The 18,623-nt window shown below is 39.4% G+C and overlaps 1 protein-coding gene across 8 annotated transcripts in view; it reads left to right on the top strand.

The window, feature by feature from the left end:
* The window catches only part of LOC136845706 (formylglycine-generating enzyme), a 113,423-nt gene that overhangs the window by 44,725 nt on the left and 50,075 nt on the right, over nucleotides 1-18,623 (top strand). For all 8 annotated transcript variants that reach the window (XR_010855223.1, XR_010855224.1, XM_067115866.1 and 5 more), the window contains one exon: nucleotides 13,109-13,262. Coding sequence is in view for 6 of the 8 variants with exons in the window: in XM_067115866.1 (XP_066971967.1) it covers nucleotides 13,109-13,262 (154 nt within the window). In the remaining 2 variants the exon portion in view is untranslated. The remainder of the gene's footprint in view (nucleotides 1-13,108; nucleotides 13,263-18,623) is intronic.

The following is an 18,623-nucleotide window of genomic DNA, read 5'->3' on the forward strand; positions in this document are numbered from 1 at the left end:
GTTTTAGCTTAAAATTGCGTTTTTTGACCATTTGGTCGAGTCAGAGTTGACCGTAAAGGTTGAAATTTTTGTAGTCGACGCACGACGTCCTCGACGACACCCAACAGACAATTTTAGTCGACATATGGTACGTCCAGTTGGAGTTTAAGGGTTAATGGGAAAATTGATCGAGAGTAGGGAAATTAGTAATAGGGAACAAAGTGCTAATCTTTCTTTTTCAGCTCCCCTGTCTGTTCCTGAACCAGCCCTAACGGGTGCTGGGGGTTATGGAGATTCGCAGGCCAAAAAGGTAGAATCTGCCGGCTCCCCTGGCGTGGAGCAGACAGTGTTAGCAGTAGATTCCCCCTTTCCCTAAAAGAGTAAGCGGTGATCAGAAACTAGTTTTTAGGAGAGACAAAGATGGTTAGGGATCTCAAAGTAGATGTACTGGAGGAGAAGTTCCAAGGTAAACTTCCCTCGGGCTCTGATTTCAGCCCCCCTAGGTCTGGTTTCCCCCTGGATCCATCCGAGATATTGTTCCTTCCAGTAATTCTAGCCGATTTAAATCGAACAAGTCAGTTACAGGATCGGGAGACAGTAAGTTAGAGATGCCCTCGTCGCCCAAGGTTCCTTTTCCGACGGGAATGAACTCAGATCCCCAAGCTGGAGGCAGTGCAATGGCTAACACGCCGTTTAATCTGGCAGAGCATAATGCAGATTTCTTAAGCCTTTCTCAAGGGTACAGAGTTCTGGTACGACAATGTTTTCATTTAGGTTTCTCGAACATAAGGGACCATGTCATCAAGAACTTTCCTGAGTTTTCACAAGATTTGTTTTTGGATCACCAAGGTGGGAGTAATTCTATTTATTTTCTTTCATTGGAAAAGATGTCTTCATCTCATTCTAATGCTTCTTTTTCATTGTTTCCCCGTTTCGGATACTACCTTTCCTTCCTTGCCTTCTAAATGACCTTCTCATGATACCTCCTTTCCTCTCCTTCCAAGTCACACTTCGGTACCTCTTTCGATAACTACAGCTGTAAGTTCACAATCTCGAGTTCCGGGGGCTCCCCCTACAGTGTCTCGCCTATTCACACAACACACTTCTCGAGCTTCTGAGCTTCCGCATGCGGAACCTGAGAAGGTAGCTATATCGGAGTTATCTAAACCAAAAGGGTCGAGTAACGAGATTTCGAGTGGGGAGCAAGCGCACTCTAGAATATGGCAAGAAATGCAATTGGTTCCTCAAGTTCCTCCGGGGTTACCTTCCTCTTTGTACCCGCAGCTGTTCAACACGGGTGACAGTAATCCCTCGTTCGTTACTGCAATAACCAGCGTTAACTACTACACTTAGTGTGGGACAGACAGGTGTTTCTACGACCTGTCCGACTTCTGCAATTGTGGGTCCGGTGGTGGTCCCGGGTGTGACTCCTTCTTTACTTCTCCTACTTCTATGACTTTTATTCCCCGGGTCAGAAGATCGCAGGTACGACGAGTGGAGTATATGGTGTTGGGTCAGTTTCGGGTCTCTTCCAGGCTCATTGGGTCAATTTTCTTATCCGGTTTCATTCGGTGTTTCCGCGACTGCGGACACTAGTACTTTCATGAAGAGGGATTCCCCTGTCCAGGGTGGTAGTACTGGCCACCCCCACCTAGGGTTGGGGGTTGTACCTCCGGTTGGTTCTAAGACAAGTAGTCAGGCTGTGTCATCCTCCCATTGTGGATTAGGGGTTATGCAACCAGGTTTGACGAAAGTAGGTAACTTAGGTGAAGGTATGCACGGTGCGGGTGTGGCGCCGAGTCAAATGACTCGGTCAACTGATATGGGGGTAACGTCTATGATAAGGGGGACGCAGGTTTAACGCAGCCCTTTGTGGCTGGCTCAGGTTTTTCACACACTGACAGCTAGGGAAAATAAGGTTCCAGAAGAGGTAGGGCCTTGGTCTCCAGGTTCGGGTATGCCAGGGTTGGGTTCTCTCTGTCTCTCCGCTCCACATCAACCAGAAGACAAAGAAAATGAGAATTCAGTGGATGACGATCACCCTCCGTCAGAATCTAGTTTTCAGTATTCAGGAGATAGCGAATACAAGCGAATGATTGAGTTCATTCACCATTTGTTTCCGCAGTCCAGGATTGCGGTGGAGCCAAACAAGACTTACCAGTCCATGTTCGAAGAGTTATACTCTACCAAGCCGGCGGTGGTAAAGACATCGTATAACTCCCTTGGTTTGGTAAAGTGGATCAGGCATTGAGAGAGGCGGATGTGCGGTTGGCTTTGACAGTAGCAGAAGGAAGACAGGATTCTACGCTGCTTCCTAAGAGGAAACCACTACTGTATATGGTATTGCAGGTAATCCTGCGGCTGGGTCTAGGGTTCCTCTGAATGAATCTGTAGAGGCGCTCCTTTCTAGGGTACCCGCAGCTACGAGACAAGTAAGTATTTCCTTGAGGGAATCAGCTATCTTAGAGGATACTTTTAGGGGACAGTAGGAGGCCCTTTCGCATTCTGTGTGGATGCTCTCCGGGCTCGTAGGCTTCCTAAAACGAGATGGGTATGTGCCGTCAGACCCGGTGCTTTTCGACAGCCTTATAACATCTGTGTCTATGGACTTGGCTCATAGGCAAACATCGCAGCAGGATGTACTACGTTTGTCGGGAAGAAGAGGAGAGACCTTTACCTGAGTCACCTTCCCCCCACTTCCCCGACATTCATAAGAGAATACTTTTGAGAGCCCCCCTTGCGATTGCTGACTCCCTTTTCAGGGAAGAAGATGTCTCAGCGATGGTTAATTTCGTTTCCTCGATGCCTGCAGTTGAGTCCCAGCAGGCAATGATCCGTGTGGCAGCACAAGGTGTTTGAGAAGTCTGGTGTGGCTCAACTCAACGAGTATGCCTGCCAACAGAATTGTACAGTGTATGCTCTTCTGGGGAAAGGGGAATTCAGGAAACAAGGAACCCAAAATTTCCCCATACCCAGCCCCAAAAAAGGCTCACTTTGTTAAAAAATCATATAAGCCTCAAGTCACTCCCAAAAGTTTTCCTCAAAAAACAAATAGGTGATCAGAAGGGACAATTCCCTACAAAGGGGCAACAACAACAACAACAACAACAGCAAGGACATCCTTTTCCACAAGGTCCAAAACCATCTTTTAGGGGGGAAAAAGGAAAAGCAACACCTGGAATGTCTATCAAAGGCAAAGGCAGAGGAGGCGGCAGATACCAATTGAAATTGTATGGTTGGGAGTCAGCTTTGACATCAACTGGAAGTTTTCCCTGTGGGAGGACAACATTATTTATACAGTATGTGCAGAAAGGCCCTGTTAATGGGGCTTGTAGAGAAACATGCGTATATTTGCCACCAAGTACGTCCCTCGTCTCCTCAGTGTCTTCAAAAAGAGGATTCCTCCAAAAGAAGAGTGATTCTCAACCAATCAACATTGAACAAGCACATTGTTTGCCAAAAGTTTTGGATAATTACCATTGCCTAATTACGTTAAATCATTCCAAAAGGGACTTGTACAGTTTCTATAGATCTGAAAGATGCATACTGGCACGACCCTATAGCCGTTCCCTTCCGCCCCTTCCTAAGATTCTGGATAGGGAAAGATATGTACAGATTCAAAGTCATGTTTTTGGGCTAAACATTGCCAAAAGAATATTTTACAAAATTAGGAACGTTGTTAGTTCGAGAACTCAAGCAAAAAGGATTACAACCAATAGCCTACCTAGACAACTGGTTGATCTGGGGACCCGCAAGAAAAGAGTGCTTGAAAGACCTAAGAGCAATGGTCAACAGACTACAGTCTAAAGGTTTTATAATAAATTTGAAAAAATCCCACCTCACGCCCAGCAGACACTTCAAGTGGCTGGAACTGTGTCGGGAAACTCTTCACAGCCTGCTGTCTCTCCCCATCATACTCAAAACAAAATAAGGCAAATCCTCAAAAGGTTCCTTGTAAATCCCAGAGTTTCCAGATGGCAATTAGAATGTATGATGGTCTTGCTGCAGTTCGTATCAGTAATAGATCCAATACTTAGATTGCAACTAAAAATGTGAACAAATTCTGGCTACTGCATGCAAGAAAAAAGATGCGAGACTGACCTCATCAAAAGATTAAAAAAGTAGGGGAGATACTTCGGCCTTTGATCCGAAAGGAATCTCTGACAAAACAGGTCACCCTGACTCCTCTGACTGTATGATTGACAATACACACAGATGCCTCGTTGACAGGTTAGGAGGACGTTGAAAGGATCATCAGGTGGTAGGGAAGTGATCAGCTACTCTGAGGAATTCTTATATCAATTTCCTGGAGCTGTTGGCTGTCTTTTTGTCTCTCGAAAAACTTAAACCTCCAGAAGAGAGAGACAACACAACTACAATATCCTACATGAAGAGGTCAGGATCATGTTCACCTCCTCTTAATATGATAATGCTAGTCATCCTTCGGATGGCGCAAGCAAGGAAATGGCACTTGTCTGTAATTCACCTCACAGGGGATCTCATTGTAATAGCAGACTCTCTATCAAGTTAAACGACAGCCTCAACAGAGTGGATGTTGGACAACCACTCTTTTCAAACAATAGCCAGCGTGCTTCCACAACTGGAAGTGGACCTGTTTGCCGTGTACAAGAATCACAAACTCCTAATATATGTGTCTCCAAATTGGACAGTCAAGCAACAGCAAGAGACGCCTTCCTAAAGACTGGAACAAGGGGAGGATGATATCTTTTTCCTCCATTGTCCCAGATTTTGAAGGTTTTGAGCAAACTTTTAACCTTCAGAGGAACAGCTTACTTAATAGCCCCAAATTGGCCAAACAGGCTTTGGTTCCTATTACTTCAGCAACGGATGAAAAGATCAATTCCACTATTGTCCGCTGTTCTATCCCAGACAGAGGGAAAGTCGTTTACGCACCCTCCTTTCTGAGCTGAGACCTTCATGTATGGATTTTTAGAATATCTGTTGTGAAAATTACTCACCCAACATTGCTAGGTACGTAGTGCAAAAATTATGGACACCATCTATCCGACAATACCAGTCTGTATGGAAGATATGGTTAGATTATATCTATACTGAGAACCCAGTTGAGATTTCTATAGAAACACTTTTTATTTTTCTTATACACCCTTTTGAAGACAAACGCCTTGCAGTTACAACAGTCATGACACACAAGGCAGCATTAACGGAACCCTTGCTTTATGGATTCAACAGTCATGGCATACAAGGCTGCATTAACTAAACCCTTGCTTTATGGATTTGGGATTGACTCCAGTATAGAAGTTGTCACTTCCTTTCTGCAGTCTTTTGCTCTACAAAGGCCCTCTCCTGAAAGGCTTCCAATTACTTGGTCCCTGCACCTTAAGGCTTCCAATTACTTGGTCCCTGAACAAGGTGCTTAGACTTCTGTCAAATTCAGCGGACCCAAAACAACCACAAGCTCATGATTCAAACGGCGATCTTGATTGCATTAGCATCAGGAGCTTGTATTAGTGATCTGGGCTCTCTTAGCAGGGGACGATGCATCACGCATACAGCTGACCATCAATTACTATTGTCTCCCGGCCTATCATTCCTGGCCAAGAATGAGGATCCTCCAAAAGAAAATTTAATCTTACAAGAAAACTCAATTTAGCAGACAAGACATTATGCCCTGTTCAAGCACTTAAGGTTTACTTAGAAGTCACAGCAAACATCCCAGAGGGTCCTACTTTCTTACACCCTAGCACAAACTAACCACTCTCCCTACAAGGGCTGAGAACAATTGTAGTGTTTCTCATTAAAAAGGCAGATCCACACTCCTTTCCTAGGTCACATATTAGGAAAGTAAGTACATCGTTGGCCTTTTTCAGGAATGTCTCTTTCGAAGTCTCCAAATGTACAGGGTGGTCATCAGTTAAATTATTGCCTCATGCTCAAACAAATTCGACTACACTGTGTATCAGTAGGTGGCATGGTTAATCTTAACCCCTAGGTGCTACGGCAGAAAACCAGGGATCTTATTGATGGTGAGTATGTTAACTATCACTGGGAGAAGGGCAACAGTACCTCAACCAAACTCAGCATGCTTAGGTAAGCTACCATAGAACTACATCCTAAAATGTAAGTTCATGTATAGTTTCTTGTTCCTTGTTACCAAAACCTGAAGAGCATTTGGAATAAAGAATGGGACTTGAAATCTGTGGCTTGGCCTCGGACCAGTTTTTTTTTTTCCTTTGGGTTGTTGGGATTAAAAAGTGAGAGCTTAAGCCTTTTTCGTCACCTGTCAATTTCTTTTTAAAGCTCCTTGAAGACGAAACAAGTGACTATGCTATCAAAAAACAGGTTTTGACGTAGGAAAAACCTATTTTTGGTAGTCACTGTTGAGCCCTCAAAACCCTCCCACTTCCCTGATGAAAAGGCATGAGATTTGGGCAAGGGATCCTGCATTGACCAACAGAGTAATGGCTCTGTGGTCTTTAATGACCCATTTGTAAACGAGGGCGGACGCACATGCACAATAGTCACTTTTCTTTCTTGCAGGTTCTTTTGACGGAAAAACTGGGTTCAGCTTCGCTGAAGATAAGGGAAAGTGCTGCCTTATCTTTGAGTTCATTATATACTCCATCACGTGTTATAATGTTAATCATTACAACACAAAACCTGGCCAAAAAGACCAAATAGAAGAGAATTCTTTGATATTAGGTTGGTCACCATGGAGCTCTGGTAGCCCATGGAAGGTAACTGCTACTACCAAAAATAGGTTTTTCCAATATCAAAACATGTTTTTTCATACAAAAAAAAAATACTGGTTACATATGCATAAAATTCCCTCTCTCATCTCAGTAGGAGAGGTAGAGAGAGAGAGATAGACAAAAGTACAATTCATACACTATTGACAGTACATACAAAGCATCAAGCTACAAGCTTTGTTAATGGCTACTTACAACTCCTTCAGCCAATAGTGTGTCGTCATGGAGAGAGAGAGAGAGAGAGAGAGAGAGGATGAACATTGTTTCTTTTTATACATTATATATTACGATGACAATAGATCAATATTGAGGGATTTTACTTGACACCTGATTGATATTTTGCTGTGTTTACATAACTATTAAGCTTTTAACCCGTGAGGCTATACACTGGCTTTTACTGCTTACTCTGTGGCGATATGTAGTCACTTTCAAATTACTCGCTTAAATAAGCCCAACCCACATCAAGAGATGGTTACTTTTTATTGGCTGACCATCTCCCTCCTTTTTCCAAGAAAGCCAATCAGATGATAGCCTGTCTTTCAGCCATATTACCCAGAAATCTCGTGTTTGTTTACATTTTCAAGTTCACGCATGGCTGTGGTCTTGAGTGATTATTGCAATATATATATGTAAATTTTGTGATATTATATTAGAAATGCATAAGATACACTTATTTTTCAGTTATCAGTAATGACATAGAGAATAAAGATTTTGTTATATAAGATTGACAAGCTCGGACAGTGTCGTAAATATGGTTTTGCAATGTGTTTCTCATGTTTGTTGTCGTCGGCTGATGTCTGTTGTCTCCTGATGCCTGACAGCGAACCCTTAATCCTACAGGGAACATCAATTTTGATATTTCCACCTTAAAATACAGTTCATAAGCTTTAAGCTTTAAATTGATATATAATAGCCTATATTTTGGGAGATAATTAACATACGGTAAGTGACAGGAAAAAAAGACCCACTTTTCAAAAATAACATGCAATTTTATGTACGCATGGGCTTCGTTTGTCATAATTATTAGTTCAGGCTACAAGGGTTAATATTTGAAAATTACTAAATTTTTTTAGCGAAAAAATGTATTGGTCACGAAAATGAAGTGCAAATAGAGTAACTAGTGAATATTGCTCTACAAAAAACCCACAAATTAGTGAATTTTCCAGCAATATATTTGGAGATACATTTCACAGAAAAAACCGCAGACGACTGAATCCGTGAATGCTGAACCGCAATCTAACAGGGATCCACTATATGATTTGAATGACTAATTGTTATTATTTATGTATAAATTCTGGAACATCACAGAACAAAGGGTTAGATATAGAATGAACAAACATACATACATGAAACAGTGCACATGTACCACAACCTAAATGAAAGTTATGTACAAAATTCTTGCACAAGAGACAATGGTAAAACATCATCTGACAGTGAGAATGATGAAAATGTCTTTTACAAACAAAAACAGAGGGACAACAAGGCAATGACAGCAAAGTGAGATATATATATGATGATTATGAACAGGTTGCCAGTTATTTCCAGGCCAGAGATTTTATAATTGACAACAGTGGTAGTGGCATTACATCGATAAAAGAAAAGTTTGAGAAAAAAATAATGAAATTTATAGAGATCACCATTTTCCTCATTAAATTATTCCTTTAACTGAGTAAAGAGAGAGAGAGAGAGGGCGAGAGAGAGATACTGAGTTCTTTGTATTGTTCTTTACCTTTCTTTGAACACTGGATGTCATGTACTGTAATACAAACCAAACAATTTTGCCACTGATGATTCCTAATACAGGCAGTCCCGGTTTCTGACGGTTCCGACTTAACGGCGTTCGAGGTTAAAACCAAGCTTTTCAAATATATTCATCAGAAATTATTTCCCGGAACAGACAACATGTTCCGGGAGTTTAAACAGCGTCGAGGACTGTGATTCTGTGAATGAAATATGGCCCCAAAACGGCAGAATAATCTTATCTTGAAGGTTTTTATGTAAAACTCAATAATAATGCAGTTTACATTGTTTCAATGCACCCAGAGCATTAAAAGTAAGGTTTTTCTTATGATTTTTGACGATTTTCGACGATTTTCCGCTTGACGATTTCGGGTTCAAAGAACGGAACCCCGTCGTAAACCGGGGACCGCCTGTATTAGAGAATTCTGACAACGCTATAAAGAGAACAGTTAGCATATGGATCAATGAGCAGAGGCAATATGGTGTTTATATATACTGTACATCATTAACTTCATTCAAAAATGTTTCCTTTGAAGAAGTCTTTGAGCATACATAGTGGTTATTAGAGATAGTATTCCTGAACAGAGGAAGGTGCAATAATCCTGCAGTCAGACCCAACATAGCCTAATTAGGTAAGTCACTGCAGAACCACAATGGATAATACATTTATAGGTTCGTGTGTCTCCTGTTCTTTTTGCCAGACTCAAGTGTGTATCTGGAATAAAGAGACTGTTGATAACCTGTGACTTTACCTTAAATAGAAAATTCCTGAAACACTTGCCAAGAGATTGTTGGTGATGCTGAAATATTGCTGGGGAAGGCATAACAATCCCACAGCCAGACCCACCATAATTAGGTAAACCACTTTGGAACCACAATAATAATACATATATTGGTTCGTGCATTGTTTCCTGTTCTTTATTGCCAAACCCTATGGGTATCCGGAATAATCTTGGTTGTTGAGATTTATTTATTAGGAGCTAAGCCATTTCATCACCCATCTATTTCTTTTGTAAGCTCTTTTGAGGACAAGCAGCAACTACACTATCAAAAACAGGTTTTGACAGGAAAAACATATTTTTGGTAGCCACTGTGAGTCCTCAAATCCACCCACTTTCCTTGATGAAAAGGCATGGGACTGTGGTGAAACATTTATCTTGCACAGACATGGTATGTAATGAAGATGGCGCCAAGTTAGTTGTTGTCACATCTTTGCGAGTAAGACTTATAGCCTAGGTAATCGTTGTAGGACAGGAGATAGAGCCCTCCTTTCATGAGTCCTTTATATTCTGTCACTGTGCCAACAAGCTACAGTATATTCTGGCCAAGACCAACTATAAGAGAATTCTTTGTAATTGGTTGGTCTGTCTTATGGAGCTCTTGGGGGACCATGAGAGTGTAACTCTTTTGAGAACTCACAGCGGCTATCAAAAATAGGCTTTTTCTACTTCAAAACCTGTTTTATAGGTGACCGGGATCCCAATCATAAGTAATATTTTCAAGTTCTGTGACACTGGGAGAGCTTGGTAGCACTTATTATTTATATTTCTGTTTTCCTAGATTATTGTATGCAGAGATTCGTAATTCTGATTTATACATTAGGAACCATTCTGAACTTGTTAAGATTGGCATGTTAGACCAGTCTTTACACGATCTGTATATTTTTAATTTGTTTCATTAAAATGCCACTGAAGTATCATCTTTAGGCCTGGATTCTATTTCTTGGGTCTCTGGATAGAGTAGAGTTGGATTATGAGACTACCTTTTCATTTTTTTCAGAATGTTCTTGTGATATGAAATCAGGATGCTCTTAAAGGAATTTAAAATGGAACTTACATCCCAGTTACCATTTCTGAAATGAGGTCTCATTTCAGCTCTTTGTAGGCTATTCATTACAGGGCCTACTGTCAGCACTCGAGTTGGTGACACTGTTACAGATGCCACCCTAAGGAGAGACTTTCAACTAGCCTTTACCTTTAAGTAGATAATATTTAAGCTGCACAATTGTCTACTGATGTCTCCAATCCAAAAGTCTTGATTATTTGGATATTGTTTAGACAAGAGCACATGAATATTATATTTTCAATTATGTTGTAAGTAAAACAGTTTTTAAGTTAGAAATCTTCCTGCTAATGTAAATCTCTTGTAGATTTTAATTTTCTTCATATTGTCCTTTCAATTTTCATAAAGACCACTAAACTGACAGTTATCAGTGTCCATTGCTGCGGATTAAACGGGTTCCCATTCACGGGGCATAGGTCAGGCCTGTTTTGGAATGGTAAACTAGCAGAATGCTAGAGATTTGAAATAGGTTAAATGAGTTTAAATTTTTTTTTACTAGCTGCACATCATGAACAAATCGATTATCTTTTACCAGACATGCTTTTGTTTTCACAGCAGAAGTGTGTGCAGTAAATTCAGCACCCAAGACTATTAAAAATTTGTTCATTTCAGTTCAAGAAGTGTTATATGTGCAGTTCAAAACTTTGGTCTTAAAAGTTCCTTAGTACAACCCATTAAGTTTCTATTCCACAAATTGCACATACCTAATGAAAATGCTGAAATATGTAGGATCCCTGTCCATATGTTTAGAAAGGTAACACTTATTGAATACTCCACGTGACCCTGTTAAGGGGATTTTGTTTCGACTTTTTTTAACGACAGGTTGTTGATATATAGGGGGTTTGTTAAAGGATATTGTGTGGAACTTCTGGGAAAAATTTTTGTTCAGTGACCTTAGGTTTTGTGACGTAGAGCATTTTCGCCAAAAATGGCCATTTTCAAAAATGCATCTCCTCCTTTGCTTTTTGGTTTTAAGGGATGAGATTTGAACCACGTATAAAACACATATGGACCTTCGATACAAAGCCGATTTTTTGATTTTTCAATTATTTTTCGAGATATGAATTTTTTCTTTTTAATGAAATTTTCCGGAAAAATTACAGAAAAAATATTGCCAAAAATCAGAAACTCAAAATATTAAAATCCCTGCTTTGTTTTTAATCTACCATGTTTCCCATGTTATATTTAAATTTCATTTAGATTGGTCCAATACTAGGGAGAGATGCATTTTAAAGTAAAAACTTATATTTTGAGAAACGGGCCTTCAAAGTTTTAGTTACATAAAAAAAGTAAAAGGGACTTCAAAGACTGTGTTACAATTAATTCTATGGTTTTAATTTTTATTTTTGGGTATTAATTAATTAAAATGATTATAAATAAGAATATTAATTGATTATTTATGTGCCTAAGACACATTCTTATAAATTTTAGGTTCCTGGTCCCCCTGTCTGATCTTGCTGCAAAGGTATTACTCTAGGGTATCATAGTTGCCTACACTTTTATTAGTGTCTCGAATCCATCCCTTGCCAAATGGATCCTGGAATTACTTTACATTCACAATTAGGGTTCGTGATTCAAGTAATTCATCAAGTCTTGCTTCACTTATTATGATCATTTTATTTCCAGGATCGTCTATAATATCAGCCTCCGAGCCACTGCTTTCTTCTTCTAAAATATCTTTGCCCTTTAGTAGTGACGAGCGAATAAAGAGGCTTTTTTTTTAGAGTAGATGTGGTTGGTCTCTGGTCAGCAGTGATCGCTGCTCTGCTGCTGTTTGCTGGCGACAGCTCTCTCTCTCTCTCCGTCACTCCATTTCCCTCTATGGCACTAATTTCTTGAATTCTTTCTTCTACTTCTCGCCTGGACTTTTCCACTTGGCTTTTCGGCATTCTAGAAGCATGAAGTGAACTCTTGGACCTTTCAGGCATGGTGAAAAACAAAAACACCGCCCAGAAAAATACAGAGTTCAGTCAAGGCTAGCGGCGTGAAAAAATGTGTCCTTCTGGCTTGGAAGTTTTATAGGCAACTCTCGGCCACAGTCGGCGTCATGGTATGACGTGGTGCGTTGTCATGGCTAGGAATAACTAAAAAAAGGTGCCAAGTAGGATATTATTGACATTATATATTTCATTTCAAAGGAAGTTTTCATAACACACATCGCAAAAACTATACCAGACTAAATCATTTGAGCTACTGGTGTTTTATGGTATATAGTTATTGTTACATTTGAGGCCATAACTAGAGAAATAAGGCAAATTTTAGCATAATATTTCGTGGACACATTCTTGAAGCTATACGAAGCCATAGAATTTTTTTCATCAAATCGAATTTTTAAAGATTTTGGCTTTATATGCCGAGATCCTAAGCGGAAAGTGGAGGTCAATACTAACAGTTAACATATTTTCATGTGAATGTTTAAACTTGAGCTGACAGCAGATGTCAAGTTTTGGAAATAAATCAGAATTTACTTCATTTTAGATTTTTCAAAATTATTAATTTTTTAAGAGTGCTACTTATTAGACAAAATTTTATTTTTTCAAAGATAAATTCCCCAGACCCTGTTAGAGTTGAGTATTCTGGCATGTAGGTGCAGGTAAACTGACTAATAATACACATGCACCACTCCCTCTTTTGAGACTGAGTAAGGTACCATACTGAACAAAAGTGGGGTTGTGTATTTCAGTTATTGTGGTTAAGTAACAAAGTAATTTTTCCAAGTAAAGATGTTTAGGCACAATACAGGACAAGTTTTACTGCAGTGCTATTGCTCATAATTTTAATGGTTCCCTGAGAAGCAGTAATCAACTGAAATTTTGCAGGCTGAGAAATTTGGAGACTCCTTTGTGCTAGAGAGTGAATTATCACCAGAGGTCAGTGCCACTATACAACAAGCAGTAGCTGCCAGTCCTTGGTGGGTGCCTGTAAAGGGAGCCACATGGAAGCAGCCAGAAGGGGTGGATTCAGATATATCAGGTAATAATTGTTAGTCATATTTTGCAGAACTTCCCATTACATTTTTTGCCCTTCTAGAGTCTTATCTCTAACTGCCTTTCTTTCTGCAGTTGTATATCATATACCCTCTATAGTTTGTTTTAATCAGTGCTTATATATTAATCCTATCTTTTGCCTGGTAACTTGTACAGAGCATACACCGTACATCTAAGCTATGTGACATGTACAGTCACCACCCTACTTGCAAACATTCAAGTTTCAAACATTCATAGACATGAACAGACAGGGTCACAATTTCAAATTGTGATCTGCACGCCTACTCTGCTAGTAAGAATTTTTGTAAAGAATAGAACACGAGAAAGGAGAAGAACCTGTTTCTTTAACCCCTTCCCTGATTATCCTGAGTATTCACATGATTAACTATCATGTACTCTTTTTACAATCACAAGAATACTCATTCATACTCATAAAATATACCTACTTACAGTATTTTTACCTTCCTGATTTAACTCATTTAATGAATTCCAATTTTCTATATTTCCTCTCCTCATAGAAAACATTTAGTACGTATTTTTGTCAATAAATGGCAGTGTACATTGTTTACTTTGTGAACTTCCAAGGTCAGATGTTGCTCCTGTGAAATTCTCTCCAAGTTCATAACTTTAAAAGCTTAGAAAAAACACTAAATTTTGAATGTTGCATGAGTATGAATTTTATTTTCTTATTTTTACCTTCCTAGCATCCAAAGTAATTTTTTATAATACTGCATGATTTAAAAATGCTATGGAATTAGTATAATCTATGACTCTCAGTTAACTCGGGAATGTAAACATCAACAAAAATTATGCACTACATATTAAAAACCAACTTACGAACAATTCAAAATATGAAAGGCCGTCTGGAACGTAACTGGTTCTTAAGTAGGATGGTGACTGTATTATTTGGGATGAATCTTACCGACTGTTAAAGATAGCTTACATCTTTGAACTGGTCATGTGTAGTGAGCATTCAGATAAAGAGAAGAATACTTGGCTGTTCTGGATGGATGGTCTAGTTCACCTGTTCTCCAGCAGGTGGGTCTTGAGCATTTTAGTTCTCATCAGAAGTCTTCATGGTGTCGTAGTGACTGGTGCTGCCAAGCATTCAGTATTTTGGCTGTTTTACTGTTTCACAGTATTGTAACCATTTTTGCTTTGTTGGATAGGAATGTCCTCAGCTAGAAGCAGGAAAAATAAGGATATTAGCTGCTCCCATACTGACTTTTGTGTAAGCAGGATGTATCTGGCTGAATTAGATATGCTATTTGTGTCAGTTGCAGGGCCAAGGGTGTGACCTTAACCTCCAGTTTGCAGAGTGTAGGGAGTGGTCTAATGTAGTGGTGAAGAATTCTTTAGTTTTAGGAAGAAAAGAGAAGCATATAGGTTGAGGAGGCATATGATTAGAGCAAGGCAGAAGTTGGTTTCATCCCCTCTGGCTTCCTCACCTATACAGTATCTTTTTTCTCTTCCAACCACCTCCTTCCCCTTCTCTCCTTTCTTTGTCAGTACCACTTCCTGTTACCTGTATGGTAGCTCCATTTTCAGCTCCCCCTTTGATTCAGGAAAAGCTACTGGATAAGTTAGAGGTTGTTAGTGTGATTTGGAGTCAAGGGTTTAACTAAATTTGCATTGGTTAAAGAGGCTGTTTCACCCATGGTACCACTTCTCTCACATTTTTCCCCGTTGGAGGCAACCATAAATACAAGGTTAATATTTTGTCTTCTGTGAGTTCTGATACAAGTTAATGCATTTTTGATAGTGTAGTCGCTGTTGAGTCCTCAAGGAGTTACCTTCCATGGTCTACCAGAGCTCCATGGTGACCAAACTAATATCAAAGAATTCTTTTCTAGTTGGTCTTTTGGCCAGGTATTGTGTCGTAATGATTAACATTTTAACACATGATGGAGTATATAATGGACTCAAAGATAAGAGGGCACTTTCCCATATCTTCAGCGAAGGTGAACCCAGTTTTTCCAATGTCAGAAGAACCTGCAAGACAGAGAAGTGACTATTGTGCATGCGCATCCGCCCTCTTGTTTACAACTGGGCCGTTAAAAGACCAAGGAGCCATTACTCTGTTTGGTCTAAAGTGAACGGTTCACGTTGTTACCAGCGCTCCGAAAAAATTCTACTTTTTTCTCCATTTTAGTATCGAGGATTATGGAAACATCAAAAATAGCAAGATAAGTGCTCAATATTAACTTCCAGTTAAAAGTTTTAGTTTTATAGTTTTAAACTTCTGGAATTTATATAATTTGTGTGTTAAAGCCGGAACCCGGCTTGTTGATCGCTAGCCTACCTAGTTTCATAAAGCGTTGATTGCTACCTAGTTTCGTAAAACGAAAATTGCTTTAAATTCTAACCAAATGTTTTAACTAAAAGAAATGTTCCACAACTTATTATTAATATGGAAAATCCTTTCAGATTATACAATGTCTACAATAATGTAGGCAGTAAGTGAGAATAATTCAGACTAGATTAATAGTGGATGTTGTCTATAGCCTATGTACATCCTTGGATTACATATCCTAAGTGGCCTAGCTTAGACCGAGGACCTTAGGATCAGGTAATAACAATATCTGGGCAAAGTAAATCGATAGCCTAACAGTGAGGCTACATATTAGTAAAAATTTTTTCCCTTTTATATAAGCCTGTGCACTTGAGCATGAGCTAAATAATCCAGGACTAGCCTAGGCATTACCGTATGTCAAGTTAAGTGGTAACTTTTCATGAAATATCCCATTTTTGGACTAAATTGTTAGCCTTGACCATGTAATTAGGACTAGATGAAGTCGTAATCTGTGCTGGATGAGATGGTAACCTAGCCTTAAGGCTACATACTAAGGTAGGCTAATTGTGTTTTGTTTATGTAACCCATACACTTAAGTGTGAATTAAATAATCCATATTAGGCAATGGCCTAGATTAGAGTAAGTCATAACCTGGTTATATGGTTACACATTAGTGATTACTGTTTTATATAGTAAACCAAATAGCCTAGGATTGGATATAAACAACAAACTGGGTTAGACAAATAGTTGAATAATAAGGTTACATATTAGTAAGTTTTCTGTTTTTATAATAATCTGGATTAGGCAATACCCTATACGAGGTTAAGAAAGAACAAATAAACCTAGGATTATACATAAACAGTATCGTAGCCTAAATAAAATAACCTAGTTTGTTATGACTCAGTAGCATATCTGTAAGGTTACATGCTAGTAGGGTCTAGTGTAGCCTATATCCTTAAAGATGATATAAATCTAGAAGAGGCAGTAGCCTAACCATATTAATTAGGAGCCCCTATATAAGGAATATCCTACTATTAGCGTAAAACAGCGGTGGCCGAATGTTAGATGAAAAGGTGGTAGCCTCGGCCACATAAAACAGAAAAATAGATAAGAGAATTATTTTCTGTAAAGTTTATATCTTTTTTAATTGTAAATAAGCCTACAATAGGTTAAGCAAGAACCTTCTGAGAAATCTTCTATTCTTAGTTTAACGTAGATTACACTAGAATTATTACCCTAAGCTATATAAAACAGTAGTTTGGGTTAGTCAAACAGATTAGTTCATAGCAGTTAGTCTGAATGGCATGACAATTGGAACTAAAAATTTCACTTGGCCATTGCAAAAGGACTAACAGTGTGTAAGGTATGAAAACTAACCTAAACCTTAGGTGGTTTAACATAGATACTAAATTAAATGTATTAAAACTGCACAATTGTAATCATATTAACCTGTAATATGGAAACTATATGAGGAACTACAGAAGTGTCCCCCCTTAAAAACAATTAATACTAACTAGTTTCTAATAACAACTTGCTTTATATCACTACATGGCCGCCATTAGGCAGGATCCTCAGTTCAAGTGTTCCGTAGCAAATTGCTCGATTCACTTTTTGCCAGTGGGTATGGCCCATACCACCTGCCATGAGCATAGTCCTTGTAAAAAACAAGGAAAATTTGCTTGGTCGCCAGATTTGGGCAAGATCTGTAGTGTGCTCCAGGCAGCAAGTTTTAAGGACGAAACAGCTCCTTTTAAGCTGTCTAAATGGGGCCTAGGGTTCAGTAGGGGTGAAAAAGGGAGAGATTATCTTTCTGGCAGAAAGGCTTATATGATTTTTGATCAAATTGATTGATCAAAAATCGTATAAACCTTCAGTCACCCCCAAAAATTTTTCTAAAAACAGGTAGGTGGTCAGAAGGGACAATTCCCTGCAAAGGGACAACAACAACTTCAAGGCCATCCTTTTTCACAAAGTCCAAAAATCATCTCATAGGGGGAAAAAGGAAAAACAACACCTGTAATATCTATCAAAGGTGAAGGCAGAGGAGGAGGCAGATACCAAGAGGAATTGAGTTGGTTGGGGGTCACCTTCGATGACATCACAGACAATGGAAGTTTTCCCTGTGGGGGAGCAGAAACTTGCGTACATTCGCCACCAAGTATGTCTCTTCAGTGTCCTCAAAAGGGACTCATCCAAAAGAAGAGTGGTTTTCAACCAATCAACATTGAACAAGCACATGTTTGCCGAAAGTTTTGGATAATTACCGTTGCCTAAGTACATTGAATCATTTCAAAAGGAACTCGGACAGTTTCTATGGATCTGAAAGATGCACGCTGGCACATCCCTATAGTTCCCTTCCGCCCCTTCCTAAGGTTCCGAATAGGGAAAGGTACGTACAGATTCAAAGTCATGTCCTCTGGGCTAAACATTGCCTAAAGAATATTTTTCAAAACTAGCAACGGTATTCATTTGAGAACTCAAACAAAAAGATCTGGGGCCCCACAAGAAAAGTGCTTAAAAAACCTAAGAGCAATGGTCAACAGACTACAGTACAGTCAAAAGGTTTTATTATAAATTTGAAAACATCTGCCTCACACCCAGCAGACACTTTCAGTGGCTGGGACTATGTTGGGATACTCATCACAGCCTGTTGTCTCTCCCCATCATACTCAAAACAGAATAAGGCAGGTCCTCAAAAGGTTCCTTGCACAGCCCAGAATTTCCAGATGGCAGTTCTTGTCAGTAATAGATCCAATACATAGATTGCAACTAAAAATGTGAACAAATTCTGGCTATCGCATGCAAGAAAAAAGATGCGAGACAGACCTCATCAAAGGATAAAAGAGTTGGAGAGATACTTTGGCCTTAGATTTGGAAGGAATCTCTGGTGAAACAGGTCACCCTGACTCTTCCATCTGTATGAGTGACAAACTCACAGATGCCTCATTGACAGGTTGGGAAGACATTGGGAGGATTGTCAGGTGGCAGGGAGGTGATCAGCTACTCAGGAATTGTTATATCAGTTTCCTGGAGCTGATGGCTGTCTTTTTGTTT

This window comes from Macrobrachium rosenbergii, chromosome 14, assembly GCF_040412425.1.
Source record: "Macrobrachium rosenbergii isolate ZJJX-2024 chromosome 14, ASM4041242v1, whole genome shotgun sequence".
In the NCBI taxonomy this organism is placed as follows: Eukaryota; Metazoa; Arthropoda; class Malacostraca; order Decapoda; family Palaemonidae; genus Macrobrachium; species Macrobrachium rosenbergii.